The following is a 15,851-nucleotide window of genomic DNA, read 5'->3' on the forward strand; positions in this document are numbered from 1 at the left end:
ATTCGCTTTTATTCTTGCAATCGACGGTAATCTTTACTTCTAAAATACGCCATACAATCTGATGCACGTCACCATCGCCAAACACATATAAAAAGAGCTGGAAATAGCTTTTTGAAACCGAAATATGTCTTCCGCTTAGCGACCACAACTCACTATCCTGCGTCCAGGTTTAGAGTGAAAGTTTCATGGACGTGAGACTTTGCTTACTTAACGGCTCCTCCACTCTTATTCTTGGCTGTTACCTTCTTTTATTTGTATAAGATGTCTTTAATTAATTTTCAATACTTTTTACTGAATAAAAGTATCCCAGAGTGCCCCGGCATTCACGTAGCTGAATGCGCGTGAACGCATTCAGCAATCATCCTCCATAAAGTCAGAGCCGATGCATTTTAGCTCCTTGTCTCCAAAGGGAATCCTATATCGAACAACGTCCAAAGGCAGCTTTGTCCTAAGTTTGCAAAACATTTAAATGAGCAACAAACTAATTTAAGTAGTCATTGATTATTATTATAGCGGTATTGCCCCGTAAGTTCTTAGCTGGTATTCTTATTCTGTGACAGTTGACAGTTTTCACGCTAAGTTCAAGGTGACATTCCAACTTTAAAATTATTCAGAGGTCATTATCATGAAGAAATATACGCCGGTAAAATATCAAATGGATTTAAAAGTTAATCCTAAATCCTATTGGTTACTTATATACTACAGTTTATGTGAAGCTGTAACACTCCTGCATATACTAACAGTGATGACGGAATAGTGTGCAACTCGATAGTCAATTAACTTCATTGTGTGAGTTAGCTCAGGATAACGTTCACCTTTCGTTGTTCAACAGCTCTCTTAGTACGAAGTTGCAATTCCTGTCCCAACCCTACTTTCAACTCACCACAGTTGGCCACCTTCCAGTTGCATAATCCACTACTTAGGTCACTATAGGCCTAGAGGAATTCTCGGGGTAACTAACGTATAATGGTAGGGCCAGTTGAAATAAAACCTCAATTCAAATATTTTACTACAAAGGTAATAAAAGTCATTATAAAGAAATAGAAAGTACGAAATCGTCCATAATAAAATGAGGTACTCAGTGTCTTTGCTTCCCTTCATCATTCCAGCATTCTCTGCAGGTTAGGGAACATTTGAGAAGCATTAGGATTTCATTACAAGATGTTGTTCTTGTTGATTTTTAGTTTTTCTCTCCCTGTGTGTGTGTGTGTGTGGAACTGCGTCGTCTTCCAAGCCAGTGCTCAGAGCCCGAGCTGAGCCAGCATTGCTTCGGCGCTCTTCACCACCGACATTTCTCGACGATGGGATACTGCCGGCTCAGTAGTCCCTTGAGTAGTCCTAACGACCGACATCTCTCTGCGAGGGATGTATGACTCCGTCCTCTCCTCAATTTCGTCCAGTTCTTGCTGGGCTTTGCGGAACTTCGCCAAGTTGAGAGCGGCGATTTCTTCTGCCTCTTCCACCTGACGTTTGTAGGTCTTGATTTTCTGCTGGAGTTTGTCCACTAGGTCCTGCGTGCTCTCGTGGTTCTTCTTGTCTTCTTCGGACTGGAAGGTGAGCTCCTTGATGCGCCTCTCGCACTTCCTCAGGTTCTTCTGGGCGTCTGAGTGGCGGCGGGCCTCTTCGTCCAAATGAGTCTCAAGCTCGCGCACTCTGGCTTCCAGTTTGTTCACTGCCTTCTTTCCAGTTTTGGCGTAGTTACTCTCGCTCTCGTCCAGGCGAATTTGTAGCTCCTTCACCGATACTTCCAGCGCCTTGCGCATATTCTCCTGAGTCTGCGCATGCTCCTGCTCAGCCCTTAGTTCATCAGCTAATCGAGCAGCGTCTATCATGGCCTTCTTTGCCTTCTCTTCTGAATTCTTGGCTTCACTCATCATTTCTTCAAGATCAGCCTGGTAGATGGAAAGAATACGTTCACAATTATTCCCCTGGCCTTGACCTATGAGGATCAATACCGCTTTGTTAACATCAAGACATTTCTAACTGCGTTGCATTCAACCAATTTTTAACTACATTGCCTTCAACCCCTTAGGGTGCTTCCCGTTAACCATACAGTTTCAATGACCACCTACTAAATAATGCCCCGTGCTTACAATTAACCAGCTTCATTCTCTTTCTGTTTTTTCCCTCGGGTCTGGGCAGGAGAAAACACAGGATATTAATGACTTTTAGAAGGCCTTCCCTTCCCACCTAAGATTTTATCTTTTTCTCTTCGTTCAAGTCTTGTCAAAGTATATGAGATCTAACACTCGATTAATAAGATAGGGTTCTTGATGCTCATTCACTAGTTAATCTGCCAATCAAAAGCTCATTTCAAAGGAATTACATTATTCATTGTCCAGAGTTCTAGACAGAATAACCTATCCCTTCGAAAAAAGCATGTTATATAGATAAAAACAGTTTTAAGTTTGTGATCTATCAGCAACAAAATCGAAGAGCACAGACAATAAACTTACCTGAGCTACGTGACTGCAATAGACAATACTACGAGAAACATCAGAAGCAAAGTATTTACCTGTATCGTCTGCAGTTCCCCTTCAAGTTTCCTCTTGACGATCGTGAGAGAACTGAGCTGGTTGTTCTGTTCGCTCAGCTGCTCGTGCGCCTCCGTCAGCTCGGCCTCGGCCTGGCGACGGGCGCGATCCGACTGCTCGAGCAAAGTCCTGGACTCGTCCAGCTCTCCTCGGAGGCTGTTGGCCCGTCTCTCCGAGATTCCGTACTGCTCTCTGTACTCGGAGCTGAGGCGTCGCTCTTCCTCGATGCGCACCTGCTGTTCCTTGATCTCTGCCTGCAGCTTCTTGATGTGCTTCTGCAGGTCGGTGTTGGTCTTATTGGAGTGCTCGAGGGTCACCTCTACCTCGCTCATGTCGGATTCGAGCTTCTTCTTCAGGCGCAGGATTTCTGCCTTGCCCTTGGCCTCCGACTCCAGGGAGGCCTGGATGGAATCGATTGCTCTCTGGTGGCACTTCCTTCGAGGGGAAAAGAAAAAAAATGCCTCAGATGGGGTTAATGTGTTTGGTCGTTTTCACTTTATATAATTCAGATGTTACACAAAAACGATTTGTTAATTGAAATTCTTTACAAAGGAAGATTGCTTCCCCTAAGCTCTAAGGATTTAATCATCAACAAATTGTTTTTGCTTAACATCTACAAAACAACAGAAAAACGAAAGGTTTTTACTTCACTCATTTATGCAGAACCATTAGAACAGGAACCTACCTTGTGTTTTCAAACTCCTCCTCCTTCTCTTGAATGCGCCGATCGATTTCTTGCCTGACTTGGCTGAGTTCGAGTTGAGCTCGGAGCACCTTGTTCTCTTCCTGCTCGAGAGCGGCCTCTGCTTCCTCCAGAGCCGCTTGGAGCTCCTCCTTCTCGATCTCGAGGCGCTTGATACTCCTCTGCATTTCGTGAAGGCTACGGCCGTTGTCGCCGATCTGGTCCATGAGGTCCTTGATTTCGTCAGTCAGGCTTTTGTTTTCCCGACGCACAGTGTCCAGCTGATCCTGCGTCTCCTCGTGGGCTGCCTTCACTCGGAAGAGTTCCGTGGAGTAGTTCCGACACTCCTTCTGCGATGCGTCCAGCTCTCCCGCCAGATCGTCGACCTTCATCTTCCATTCGCCGATGATCCTGTCGAAGTTCTTCTGCTTCTTCTCGGCGGCGTTGGCCAGCGTCTGCGCTCGGTCTACGGCGATCTGCATGTCCTCCAGTTCCGTGCAAACCCTCTGCTTGGTCTTCTCCAGCTGCATGTTCTTGACGTTGAGCTGCTCGATCTGTTCCTCGGCGTCTTCCAGGCGGGCCGTGAGCTTGATCCGGGCTGCCTCTAGTTCCTCGGCTCGAGCCACGCCCTCCGACTCGTACTTGGCTCGCCACATCAGCGCCTCGGCATTTGACTTCGAGAGGAGGCGCTGGACGTCGGTCTTCGCTTCGCTCTCTTCCTCCAGCATCTCTCTTAGGCCGTCTATGTCATGTTCCAAGTTGCGGAACTTCCCAAGAAGTGTTGCACGTTCCTTCCCGAGAAATAAAAGGACGATCAATTCGATCCACAGATTCAATACATATTTTGTGGCCTGAGGTATGGCCAGTAGCTACTTCCTACGTGTGAATATTTCTTATTTAGATTTATAAGCATCGCAAGAGCAGTGTCGTGTGTTGTGTTATTCATTACTTTTGAAGCTTTTATTTACTACACGATCTGCAAGGTGTCATATTCTGAAGTTTGGAAAATGCATGAAACTGTTACATTCCTTATAATTACCCATTTTTCATTTTTGAGAAATATATAACACATTCTTCATGCTGTTCATTTATTCTGACAAACTTTTTGTGTTCAAGTTTGTATAAGCAAATAGAATCACTGTCTTGAATATAATCAGATCTGTATATGCAAATAGGATCACTGTCTTGAATGTGATCAAATTTGTATTTGTAGATAGAATCACTGTCTTGAATGTAATCAGATCTGTATATGCAAATAGAATCACTGTCTAACATTAAACGCGCAATGGAAAAAATAAAGGAAATGAAACTAAATAAATATAAATGATCCATAGAAATAACGGTTCTTCCCTTCATACGGAAATATCCCGGTCAGAAATGAAGTTTACTTTCAGAAAAGTTATTCTTGTCAAACCTATACTCTGTTTTTTTTCCATCTGTCCATCCGCCTGTGTTGTTTGCTCATGGTAACACTGCGTCCCGGGCTTTAAATAATATCCAATTTCGAGTCTTAACGGTGTAATTCACATACAGTAAATTATTAAAACACTTTTCAGTTGCAAATATACACCCAGATATTCTTTTATTTACCTAAAACTTACACAGAGCGTAACTATTTACAGCCTGGGACGCAGTGTTACCATGCGAAAACACCACAGGCGGATGGACAGATGGAAAAAAAACAGAGTATAGTGTACGACCTTTTTGAACTAACCCACTTCCCTGATCCTCAGAGTAAAGAAAAATGAGAAAAATCGTATATCTAAACTCACTCTGGACTCCTCATCGGCAAGCTTAGCAGTATCCTCCAGTTGGTTGGTCAAGGAGAGCTTCAGCTTGGAGAGTAGGCCTATCTGACTCTCGCTCTCTTCCAGCTGCCTCAGGAGATCGGAGTTCTCGGCCGAAAGCTTCTTCTTGGCCGCATCGAAGTCGTTGAGTGTGCGGTTGGCTTCGTCCAGCTTCGCCTGGATCTCGTTCGTCTGGTGGATGAGCTGCTTGTTCACTTTCTCCAGGTGGGCCTGCGATGAACCAAGCAACCTCTTTTTATGCTTCCGAAATGCAAAATCTAACAAGTAATCATGATCATGCGTTATAAAGGTAAAATACATTCTGAAATCTACACTCCTCTGCCGGAGGTGCTAAATGAGATTCAGATTTGGAGAACTGGTCGTTTTTTTTAGCATGCTATAAAACAAGAAGAATGAGAAGAAGAAGAAGAAAAAGAAGAAGAGGAGGAGGAGGAGAAGGACGAGAGAGAGAGGGAGTAAGAGTAAATGACAGTAATGTTACAGATTCAGAATCGGAGAACTGGTCTTTTTTTAGAATGCTATAAAACAAGAAGAAGAAGAAGAGGAGGAGGATGAGGAGGAGGAGAGAGACAGAGAGAGAGAGTAAATGACGATAATGTTACAGATTCAGATTTGGAGAACTGGTCTTTTTTTTAGAATGCTATAAAACAAGAAGAAGAAGAAGGACAGAGAGAGAGAGCTGCGCTGCTATTTTGAGAAGAAAACCCCGTTCGGTATGAGTGAATAAATTGTGAAATTCAGCCTGTAAAGCAAAGTATACTCGGCCACCTGCAGGCAGCCATTCAGCTCTCAAAGAGATCCAGAAAATAAATGAGATGACGTACAGGGATCTAAAAATAAAACTGGAAGAAAATCCTACAGTTAGAGATGGTGGTCAGTAACATGGTGGAAGAAAGAAAGGGGGGAATGAATGTGAAGACAAAGGCTAAAATGAGGTGGATGTGACTAGGGGACGAAGGAGCATTACAAAAGTTAATCCTAAATCCTATTGGTTACTTATATACTACAGCAGTTTATGTGGGTGTGGCTAGGGGACGAAGGATCATTGCAATATTCAATTAGGAATTCAAACTCAGAAGTCGGTTCAAACCTCAAGAAAATGTACCTTATCTCGACTGATGTCGTCCATCGCCGTCTTAGCGTCATCGGCGTCCCTTTTCACCGTTTCTTTCTCCTTTTCAGCTCTGAAATAAGGAAGAATTAGAGGGGGGGGGGGGAAGGGGCGAAAATGAAACAGCGTTGATTATAATGATGTCAGTTGTGATCGTACTAGAGCTATGTCAGTTGCAATGGTATTAGAGCTATGTCAGTTTTAATCGTGCTAGGCCTACGTCACTTGTAATCGTACTAGGCTTATGTCAGTTTTAATCGTACAAGAGCTATGTCAGTTGTAATCGCACTAGGCCTATCTATCCCTACCTCGTTTTCTGCCTGTTCAACTGGTCGATCTGCTCCCCCATCTCGGCCACGATGTCGTTGTGCTTCTTACGCAGGTTGGCGAGAGAGGCTTCGTGCTGGATACCGCATTCCTCCAGTTCCCGCCGAAGCTTGGTGAGCTCAGCCTCTCGCTTCTTGTTCAGCTCTATCTGGGCAGCCGTGGCTCCTCCGGCTTCGTCCAGACGCTCGCCCAGCTCACTCAGCTCCTTGTTCAGGGCCTCCTTCGTCTTCTCCACCTTGGCACGGGCCTGGCGCTCATGCTCGACCTCCTCCTCCAGCTCCTCTATCTTGATCTGAAGCTCCTTGATCTGCCGCTGGGCTTTGGATACGGCTAGCTGCTCCTCCTCCAACTTGAGGTTCAGGGCCGACATCTCCTTGTCCTTCCTGTCGACGACCTTCTCGAGTTCCTTCTTGCCCCGTTCGAGGTCGGTGATGCCCTCCTGCGTGATCTTCAGCTCGCTCTCCACCTTCCTCTTCGCCTTCTCCGTGTCGTTCCTGGCCTTCTTCTCCGCCTCCAGAGAGTCCTCGAGCTCGTCGATCGTCTGCTCCAGCTTCGCCTTCACCTTGTTCAAGTGGTTGCACTTGTCCTCGACTACCTGCAAATCCTCGGCGGTCTTCTGGTTGCACTCCTGCAGGTGCTTCTTCTCCTTGTTCATCTTGTTCAGCAGGTCCTCCTGGTGGGAGATTTCGTCGTTCAGGGTGTGGATCTGGTGGTCCTTGGAGGCTTTGTCCTGCTCCGCCTTCTGGACGGAGAGTTCCAGGTCTTCTACCTCGTTCTTCAGACTCTGGATAACCTGGTCCGCCTTCTTCTTCTCCTGGTATATTCTGTTGCGGGTCTCCTCCTCTTGTTTCAGGCGTTCCAGGATGTCCTTGATAGTCACGAGCATATTGTTATTATTATTAGGCAAGTGTGGCTCACCTGGAGGATTTTTTCTTTAAAAGATATAACAACTGGAAGAAATCAAGTTCAAGAACCTAGATGACTGGACAATGGACATGTATTATGGAAGATGCCAAAAGAACAGTGGGCTATACCCCTTAACATGATGCGTGTATGCGCTTGAACATACAGACGCATATATATATATATATATATATATATAATATATATATATATAGATATATATATAATATATATATCATGTATAATACATCAACCTCAAGGCTTTCACCAAAATAGTCCTGGAAATCATAAGAATATAATTCCACAATGACTGGAGAAATCTTTCACCATTAAAGTCTCGGAAATCATAAGAATGTAATTCCACAGTGATTGGAGATATATAAACTACCATTATATAATATATGTATGTATGTTGGAGAAATCTTTCACCATTAAAGTCTTGGAAATCATAAGAATGTAATTCCACAGTGATTCTGGAGATACTATTAAATAACTCAACCATTTTATTATAACATATTATGTTATGTATGTTGGGATGAAATCTTTCACCAAGTTAAAGTCTCGGAAATCATAAAGAATGTAATTTTCCAACAGTGATTCTGGGAGATAAAATAAATTTTTTTTTTAAATAACTACCAATTATATTAATATATGTTATGTTATGTTTGGAGAAATTCTTATCACCATTAAAGGGTCTTGGGAAATCATCAAGAATGTAATTCCACAGTGATTGGAGATATATAAACTACCATTATATAATATATGTATGTATGTTGGAGAAATCTTTCACCATTAAAGTCTCGGAAATCATAAGAATATAATTCCACAGTGACTGGAGAAATCTTTCACCATTAAAGTCTTAGAAATCGTAAGAATATAATTCCACAGTGACTGGAGATATATAAGCTATCATTAATATATGTATGTATGTTGGAGAAATCTTTCACCATTAAAGTCTTGGAAAGCTTCAGAATATGTTGTTGGAAAGCATAAGAATATAATTCCACGGTGATTTGAGATATATAAACTACCGTTATATGATATATATGTATGTATATATGTATGTATATACTTCAAATCTTTCAGCATCAAAGCCTTGGAAAGCTTCAGAATATGTTGTTGGAAATCATAAGAATATAATTCCACGGTGATTGGAGATATATAAACTACCATTATATATATGTATGTATAGGTAGTAGTATGTATGTATGTAGTATGTATGTATGATGTCAAATAAATTCAAATCTCTCACCATTAAAGTCTTGGAAGGCTTCAGAATATGTTGTTGGAAATCATAAGAATATAATTCCACGGTGATTGGAGATATATAAACTACCATTATATAATATATTTATGTATGTATGTATGTATGTATGTATGTATGTATGTATGTATGTATGTATGTATGTATGTATGTATGTATAAACTTCAAATCTCTCACCATTAAAGTCTTGGAAGGCTTCAGAATATGTTGTTGGAAATCATAAGAATATAATTCCACAGTGATTGGAGATATATAAACCACCATTATATAATATATTTATGTATGTATGTATGTATGTATGTATGTATGTATGTATGTATGTATGTATGTATGTATGTATGTATGTATAAACTTCAAATCTCTCACCATTAAAGTCTTGGAAGGCTTCAGAATATTTGTTGTTGGAAAATCAAAGAAATATTCCACGTTGATTGGAGATTTATAACCACCATTAATAATATATTTATGTATGTAATGTTATGTATGGTATGTAGTCTGGTAATGTATTTGTATGTATGCATATTCTTCAAATCTCTCACCATCAAAGCCTTGGAAAGCTTCAGAATATGTTGTTGGAAATCATAAGAATATAATTCCAAAGTGACTGGAGATATATAAACTACCATTATATAATATATGTACGTATGTATATTTATATATGCTTCAAATCTTTCACGATTCAAGTCTTGGAAAGCATAAGGATATAATTCCACACTTACATTCAACTGCGCCTCCATATCAGTCTGGTGGGACAGCAGTTTGGTCTCCCTCTCCATGTACTCAGACAAGTTCGACTTGACGGCTTCCAGCGCCAAGAAGAGTTTGTTCTTCTCCTGGATGAGGGTGACGTTCGCCGTCTCCAGCTCCATCCGCTGTTTGATCTCCCTCTCGTAGTTCTCCTGCGCCTTCGTCGCCTTGGCCTCGAGGGCTCGGATCTCGTCCTCGACCCGCGTGACGTTGAGCAAGGGCCTGACCCTCTGCCAGAGGCGGTGCCAGGCCCAGTTGCGCATCTCCAGGTGCTTGCGCAGGTTGCGCTGCACGATCGTCAGGGCGATGCGCTGTTCCTGGAGCTTCTTGAAGGCCCTTCGGCTGAGGTAGCCCCTGGCCCAGGACTGCATCCAGGTCGTGATCTTGGCGAGGCGGTTGTCCCGGATCTCCTCCAGGTTGCCCAAGACGCCCGCCCTGAAGAACACCTGGAGAGGCAAGGTATGGGGGTTCATTTTTGGAACTTTTAAAAAATTCAAGCGTTGATGCAATGCATCAAATGTTATTCTCCTTGCATTTTAATACAATTTTTATCTATTTATTAATTCATTAGTTTATTTTTTCTTTTTTTATACGTGAGAACTCTTCTTTCTGTATTACCCATTACCTAGCGATCGCCATAATATTCTCTGAAAGCTTGAATTTTTCTAGTCATTTGCCCCTTTGGTGGGGTTGTTCCATATGAATAGGTTTCATCTGAATAACAAATAAATAGAAAAATAAATAAACCCATTATCGAAGATTTTCATGAAATATTAGTCGAATTAATAAGAACACACAATACATACACATATATATTAAAGACCTTTCAACAACAAAGGCATTACCTGGGTGCTTCTTTCAACCACATAATCGTTATTTTCACTGTCATGAATGTGCGGTTTATGCAATTACCCTAAAAAAAGGACAACTAAGTGGACATTCTTGTCCGCTACCAATAAGGACAACGCAGATGACATTCTTATCTGCGTAAAGAAGGTAGTATTTGAAGGAGAGGTTGTTGAAGAATATCTTAAAACGAGAGAAATATACGGGATAGTTATTTCTCTAGGTAAAATCAACGTTAGTTGTGAAATGCACTCTCACAGTATGAGATATCAAATGACAAATGGAAATAATCTTTGAAAATCTATAGACTACTATGAGATTCAGGGCCTCTGTAACACGGTTTTTTGGACTTTGCTCCTTATCAAAGCATCGGATGTAGCTGAAAGTTGACATATGTATATTTTACAACCACACACAAATTTTGCCAGCATTATCAATAACCTAAATCCGATAGTTTTAATTTTTATAAAGTAAAAATTATCTAGCTGACGCCATGGCCAATGATTACGAGCCAAGAGTCGAAAAACATTCATTATGTAAGCAAGGTAAACACCGATTTACGAAATGTTGCCCTGCCCATCCACCAGACAGAAACTCATTCACCTTGTTCCATCGGCTCTGAAACCCATAGTAGTCAAGAATGGCTAACAGGATTTGGAATTGTCCCCATGGTTGCAAAACTGCATTTGCCTTACGACTTGCAACTTTATACAGTCAAGAGAAAGCCCGTGGCCATACTTACTATAGCCAGAATAGGTAATTATTCAGTTTATAGTTTAAATCCAATGTTTATGGTCTGATTTGTATTTAGCATAACGTGATTATAATCCTTGTAATGTTATTCAGGATTTTGAACATTTCAATTAACTATTCACTATGCTACCAAGAGAGAGAGAGAAAGAGAGAGATTGTATGTAAACAGTTTTTATATAACTATTTTTGTTAAAATAAGATTTTTATCCAAAGTAAATACAAGCTTATATGTGCTAAAATCTCCAGCAGACCAACGGATCACCCGATATAATTTTTTTTCTTCTTCTTTAGGCCGTACGACTGTGTTGGATATAAAGACTTTATGAATGGCGGAACGATACATAGATGTGGGTGGGGTATCTGTGCTAGCGTAGTAATACTACTGTAGTAATAGTAATATACATGAATTAAACGTTTAGGCCAGCTGCTGGGATCCTTGAGGATCATTTAGCACTTCTTACAAATACTCTAGAAATGCGTTTTTTTTATAGCCAGAAGTTAAATTTTAAATTTTCTAATCCAACAATGCCCATGATAGCCTTCAGTGGGTGGAGCCTCATGAAGTCATCATTCTGACGATAATTATTGGTGAAGGTTTAAAGCCAAAATACGGTACCGGCTTTTTTTTCAGTAAATAGGTAGATAGCCAATAAATAAAAATGGCTTGACATTGGATATAGCAGTTATCAAATCAAGCTTGTCTACTATGTTTTTGAAAATTACCAACTATTCCCTACATCTTGTCAATCTGATTGTGACCTATAAAGTAGACTGTAATTTCTTATGACACTTATTTTGGGAGTTAGACTAATAATCAAAGTGTTTTTGTATTTATTAACATATTTTGTTGGTTTGTTCATTATGACCATTATCAGTGGAGAGGTTTCAGAGTTCATAAAGGTGTACTGCTTTGCTTGTATTTAAATTTGTATGTCATTGTTGCCAGAGGTCTAGACTTCGTTACGTATAGCCAATCATCCATCGAGAAAGAGGGAAGAAATGCTGTCAGCCTGTCATAAGTTACGTAGCGAGTACGTTCGAAACATTTTCCCTGAGTAAGTTGGCCCGTCTTCAAAAAAGTCACTTTTACATTATAAGTAACAAATTTATTCAACCTACGTAATGCAGAATACAGTCAAAATTTATGTGTAGGTGTAATGTGTATTCTGAATAAGCGTTATATTTATGAAATGCATAGGTAAAAATTTATTGCGAAAAAACCGTGTTACAGAGGCCCTGAATCTCATAGTAATAGACTAGACATGACTTAAAGGTGAAAGCATTCGTTAAAATAAATACGGACGAGGAAAATCTATTATTAGAAAATAAAGTTTAAAATTATCCAACGTAATCACAACAACCTTGAGTGAAGGGAAAACTTGTATATTCTCTGAAATAAAGAAATAAAAAGGTTGGGGGTGGGGGGCGTTATACAAGCTAGATATTAGTTCCAAATAGGGTCCAAACCACAAAACGCAAACTCAGGATGTCAGACTTCAGACTTCAGAAAAGTAAGAATGTTGGAACCTTGGTGTGTCCGCAGCGGTACAGTTCTTCGTCCAGTCCCGCTTTGTCAAAGCAAGCTTTGGCGGCTTTCTTATCGTCTGCGATCTCCGAGACCTCCTTCGAGGCTAAGATCTTGTAGCTACGAGAGAGAAATTGAAGGATAATCTAGAATAAACGGCGTCATTAGCTAGGGCATTAACTCGTACAACCTCTTTTAGGCCTATGTTCTCAACCGAAGCTTCTCGTCACTCTGCTATATAGTACAGCAAATAAAATCAGTTTTATTGGACCATGTCTTGTTTGTTTGGTGCTCTTAAAAGAAGCTTCTATTACTCACTTCTTTGATGATATTAAAAAATTTCGAACTCGCGTTCTGAAAAGACTTAGGTGAGCTAAACCGTTGCACTATTCAAAATCATATCATCGAAGACGAACTTAATTACCCTATCCAAGATATATTTCAAAACCCATATTCCATAACACTTCAAAATTCTAAGCAGAGTAATTAGTTACATATCTATTTAACTGTTTGTACAAATGAATTTATGATGAAACTACGTGTGTGACATAAATACCTTAACAAAAATGAAACGGCGGAAATGAAATGTCATTCTTCTAGGCTGATATAATAAAAAAAAGAAATAAACAATTCTCTCTCGAGTGAGAGAGAGAGATAGAAAGTACATCAGCCACAAATAAACGGAAGTGACACAGAAAGATATGCGAGGCCGATAAAACAAGGGGTCGTTTACACAATGAAGATACTGATAAGGAGTGAGAGTGATATACAATTAGTTTCCTGTAACCTACTGAGATAGGAAGAGAGAGTTAGACTAATACACTATTCGTTTTCTGTAAAACCCAGCTAGACTTACAGACCATCGTTTTCTGTAACCACCCAAGAGACTGAGCGGGAGACTAATATAAATATTCGTTCTCAGTCACCTACCGATGTTTGAAATCCTGGTAAAGCATCCTGTTGGGGAATCCCTTCCGGCATATGCGAATTCCTTCAAGCACTCCGTTGCAGGTTAACTGGTGCATGATCAAAGCAGGGTCGGTGACACCTGGGAAAAAAATAATGGCTCTTAGATCATTCGTGGCACGGCAATTTGAGATATTTTTTGCAGCATTACTTTTAGAAAAATATAGTTGGGAATTAGAATAGAAAATCTAGGTTACTCGGCGCTGAAGGGGAAATTGAGCGCAAAACGTTTAAAAGATGAGACTAGAGGATGTGGGAAGCAAGATGGAAGATAGAGAAAAGAAGAATGAAAGAGGGACGCTGCAAAGAACCTTCAATAATGCCTACAGTGACGCGTCAGTTTGACGAATAAATGAAATTTAAAGGACATCATGTAGTACTATATAGTTACCTGGCGACTTAGTCTCGTTGGGGACGATGCATCTGATGAAGTGAGGTTGTGTAGCGTTCAGGGTCTTCATCAGGTTGGACAGTTGTTCCTGTAAGTACCAATACCGAGTTGAAAGTCTTGTCAAAAAAAAAAAAAAAAAAAAAAAAAAAACTGCATTCCCTTACACTTTCAAAGCTTTCCTAGGCTAAGAGAGGATTGAAAGTAAGGCTGAGAACAAGGAATATGAGCGGAGGTACTGTAAAGTAATGGAAAGGGGTTGTAGCTAGGAGCCGAAGGGACACTACATAGAACCTTAAATAAATGCCTGCAGTGCACCATGTGAGGCGCATTGGCGGCACTAACACCGCTACGGAGTCTCTTCTAGAAAGATTATTGGCATCAAAACACATTCAGTACTCCGGGTAGTCTGACAGTTTGCAAGAAACATTCGAAAAAAAAGTCAATTTTTATTCATTTCTATGGTCAGTCTTCAGATAAACAACGTTTAATTAGAACGAAGAAATCACATATTTTTATATCAAAGTATTATGACAGCCTGAAACTGCAGGGCTAGTACTAGGCGAAAAATATTTGACCCTCAGGGGATAGTACTGAACACGGCAGCTATCTGCCTGTAACATATACATAAGTCTAGACAAAGTTTAAAAATGAAGGAAACAAAAAACTATCCAGTCTTACTTACTCTATAGCCTGCAGACACGGTGGTGAAGCCGCCCGCCTTCTTAGCGCGCTGACCTGTTTGCGAGTACAAAATAAAGTTTATTTAGCTTTTAAACTCAGCTTCATTTAATGGACGATCTAAGGACACTTACTCAGTGAATGGTCTAACGACTGCTCTATTGTAAGGACTTCATTTCCCACGCACCTAGACACGAATAGAGGCTACAATTCATAATGGAGGCAAGTTTCTCTCACAAAATAAACTCTTTTTAGCATTGCAAAGACCCGGGAATTTGCAACACATGGAGACAAAAAACAATACATCAAAATAAGTGAAACAGGTATAATCAGATAATAAATTGTATATAAAAAAAATGAGGGGGCAAAGAAATGAATGATTATACGACCTAATCGGCAATACAAGTCAGAAGAGCTAGACTTATTGGTGCATTATCAGTCTAGGCAGCTCTGTATAGTGACTCCGAGTCTAGTTCTTGGAGGACGATTGTTCGTTTTCAAAGTCTAGGATATCTGGGCATCTGCTTCCATTATACCCACCAACGCACGAAAAATAATGAAGGAATTAACCTACATTTCCCTCCCCCAATATCCCCATTGCTAGACCTACACACACCCAAAGGAAAGGATACATTAACCTACAATTCCCTCCCGCAATATCCAAATTGCTAGACCTAAGCACACCAAAAGAAAATTATATCTACCTTTTCCTCCCGCAAAATCACCGTTGCCAGACTGTCCAGGGTGATCGGCGAAGATGGTGACCACGAGTTCATTAGTCGCCTTCTTGATCTGCTCGACCACCGTCTCGTTCAGGGGATCCTTGTTCTTCTCGAGCCACCCCGATAGGTTGTAGTTGACTGTCCCGGCGTAGTGGACGATGGCGAAGTGGGAATCTGCCTGGCCAGGCTTCGGAGTCTTGGGCTTGATGAAGATGGGAGACTTGCCCAGGTGGTTCACGTTCAGCTTCTCGCCGAAGGTCTTGTCGGTGGCTTTGGGGAACATGGACTCCTCTTCCAGGATGGAGAGGATGCCCAGTTTCTGCGAAGTTTGAATGGGCAGAAGTTTGAGCACTTTTACCTCAGAAAGTTGATTGGCAATATTTGGCAAAAAGTTGTTCATAGACATCTCTAACTTCTTGGGGTTTTTGTTGCAGAAAAGGGTAATTAATACGATTAAAATAAACCGTCTGATGTAGTACTGAATAACGTAAACCTACAGACTTTTATCATTGTATAAATAGATGGGAATTCAGTGTCAGTTTAAATAATGAATGAGGAAAAACTATATATAAAGTAAATCTGTTTCAAGTTAAA

At 40.8% G+C, this 15,851-nt stretch overlaps 1 protein-coding gene across 3 annotated transcripts in view; it reads right to left on the reverse strand.

Annotated features, from left to right (window-relative positions):
* Positions 1–992: 992 nt before the first annotated feature.
* The window catches only part of LOC135196465 (myosin heavy chain, muscle-like), a 31,231-nt gene continuing 16,372 nt past the window's right edge, over positions 993–15,851 (reverse strand). For all 3 annotated transcript variants that reach the window (XM_064223318.1, XM_064223319.1, XM_064223317.1), the window contains exons 11-22: positions 15,240–15,576; positions 14,540–14,592; positions 13,858–13,945; positions 13,431–13,548; positions 12,503–12,620; positions 9,349–9,822; positions 6,444–7,330; positions 6,130–6,208; positions 4,989–5,234; positions 3,220–4,007; positions 2,516–2,969; positions 993–1,892 (exon numbers count right to left, since the gene is read on the reverse strand). In XM_064223318.1, coding sequence (XP_064079388.1) covers positions 1,242–1,892; positions 2,516–2,969; positions 3,220–4,007; positions 4,989–5,234; positions 6,130–6,208; positions 6,444–7,330; positions 9,349–9,822; positions 12,503–12,620; positions 13,431–13,548; positions 13,858–13,945; positions 14,540–14,592; positions 15,240–15,576 — 4,293 coding nt within the window. In that variant the 3' untranslated portion in view covers positions 993–1,241. The remainder of the gene's footprint in view (positions 1,893–2,515; positions 2,970–3,219; positions 4,008–4,988; positions 5,235–6,129; positions 6,209–6,443; positions 7,331–9,348; positions 9,823–12,502; positions 12,621–13,430; positions 13,549–13,857; positions 13,946–14,539; positions 14,593–15,239; positions 15,577–15,851) is intronic.

This window comes from Macrobrachium nipponense, chromosome 17 (genome assembly GCF_015104395.2).
Source record: "Macrobrachium nipponense isolate FS-2020 chromosome 17, ASM1510439v2, whole genome shotgun sequence".
NCBI lineage: Eukaryota > Metazoa > Arthropoda > Malacostraca > Decapoda > Palaemonidae > Macrobrachium > Macrobrachium nipponense.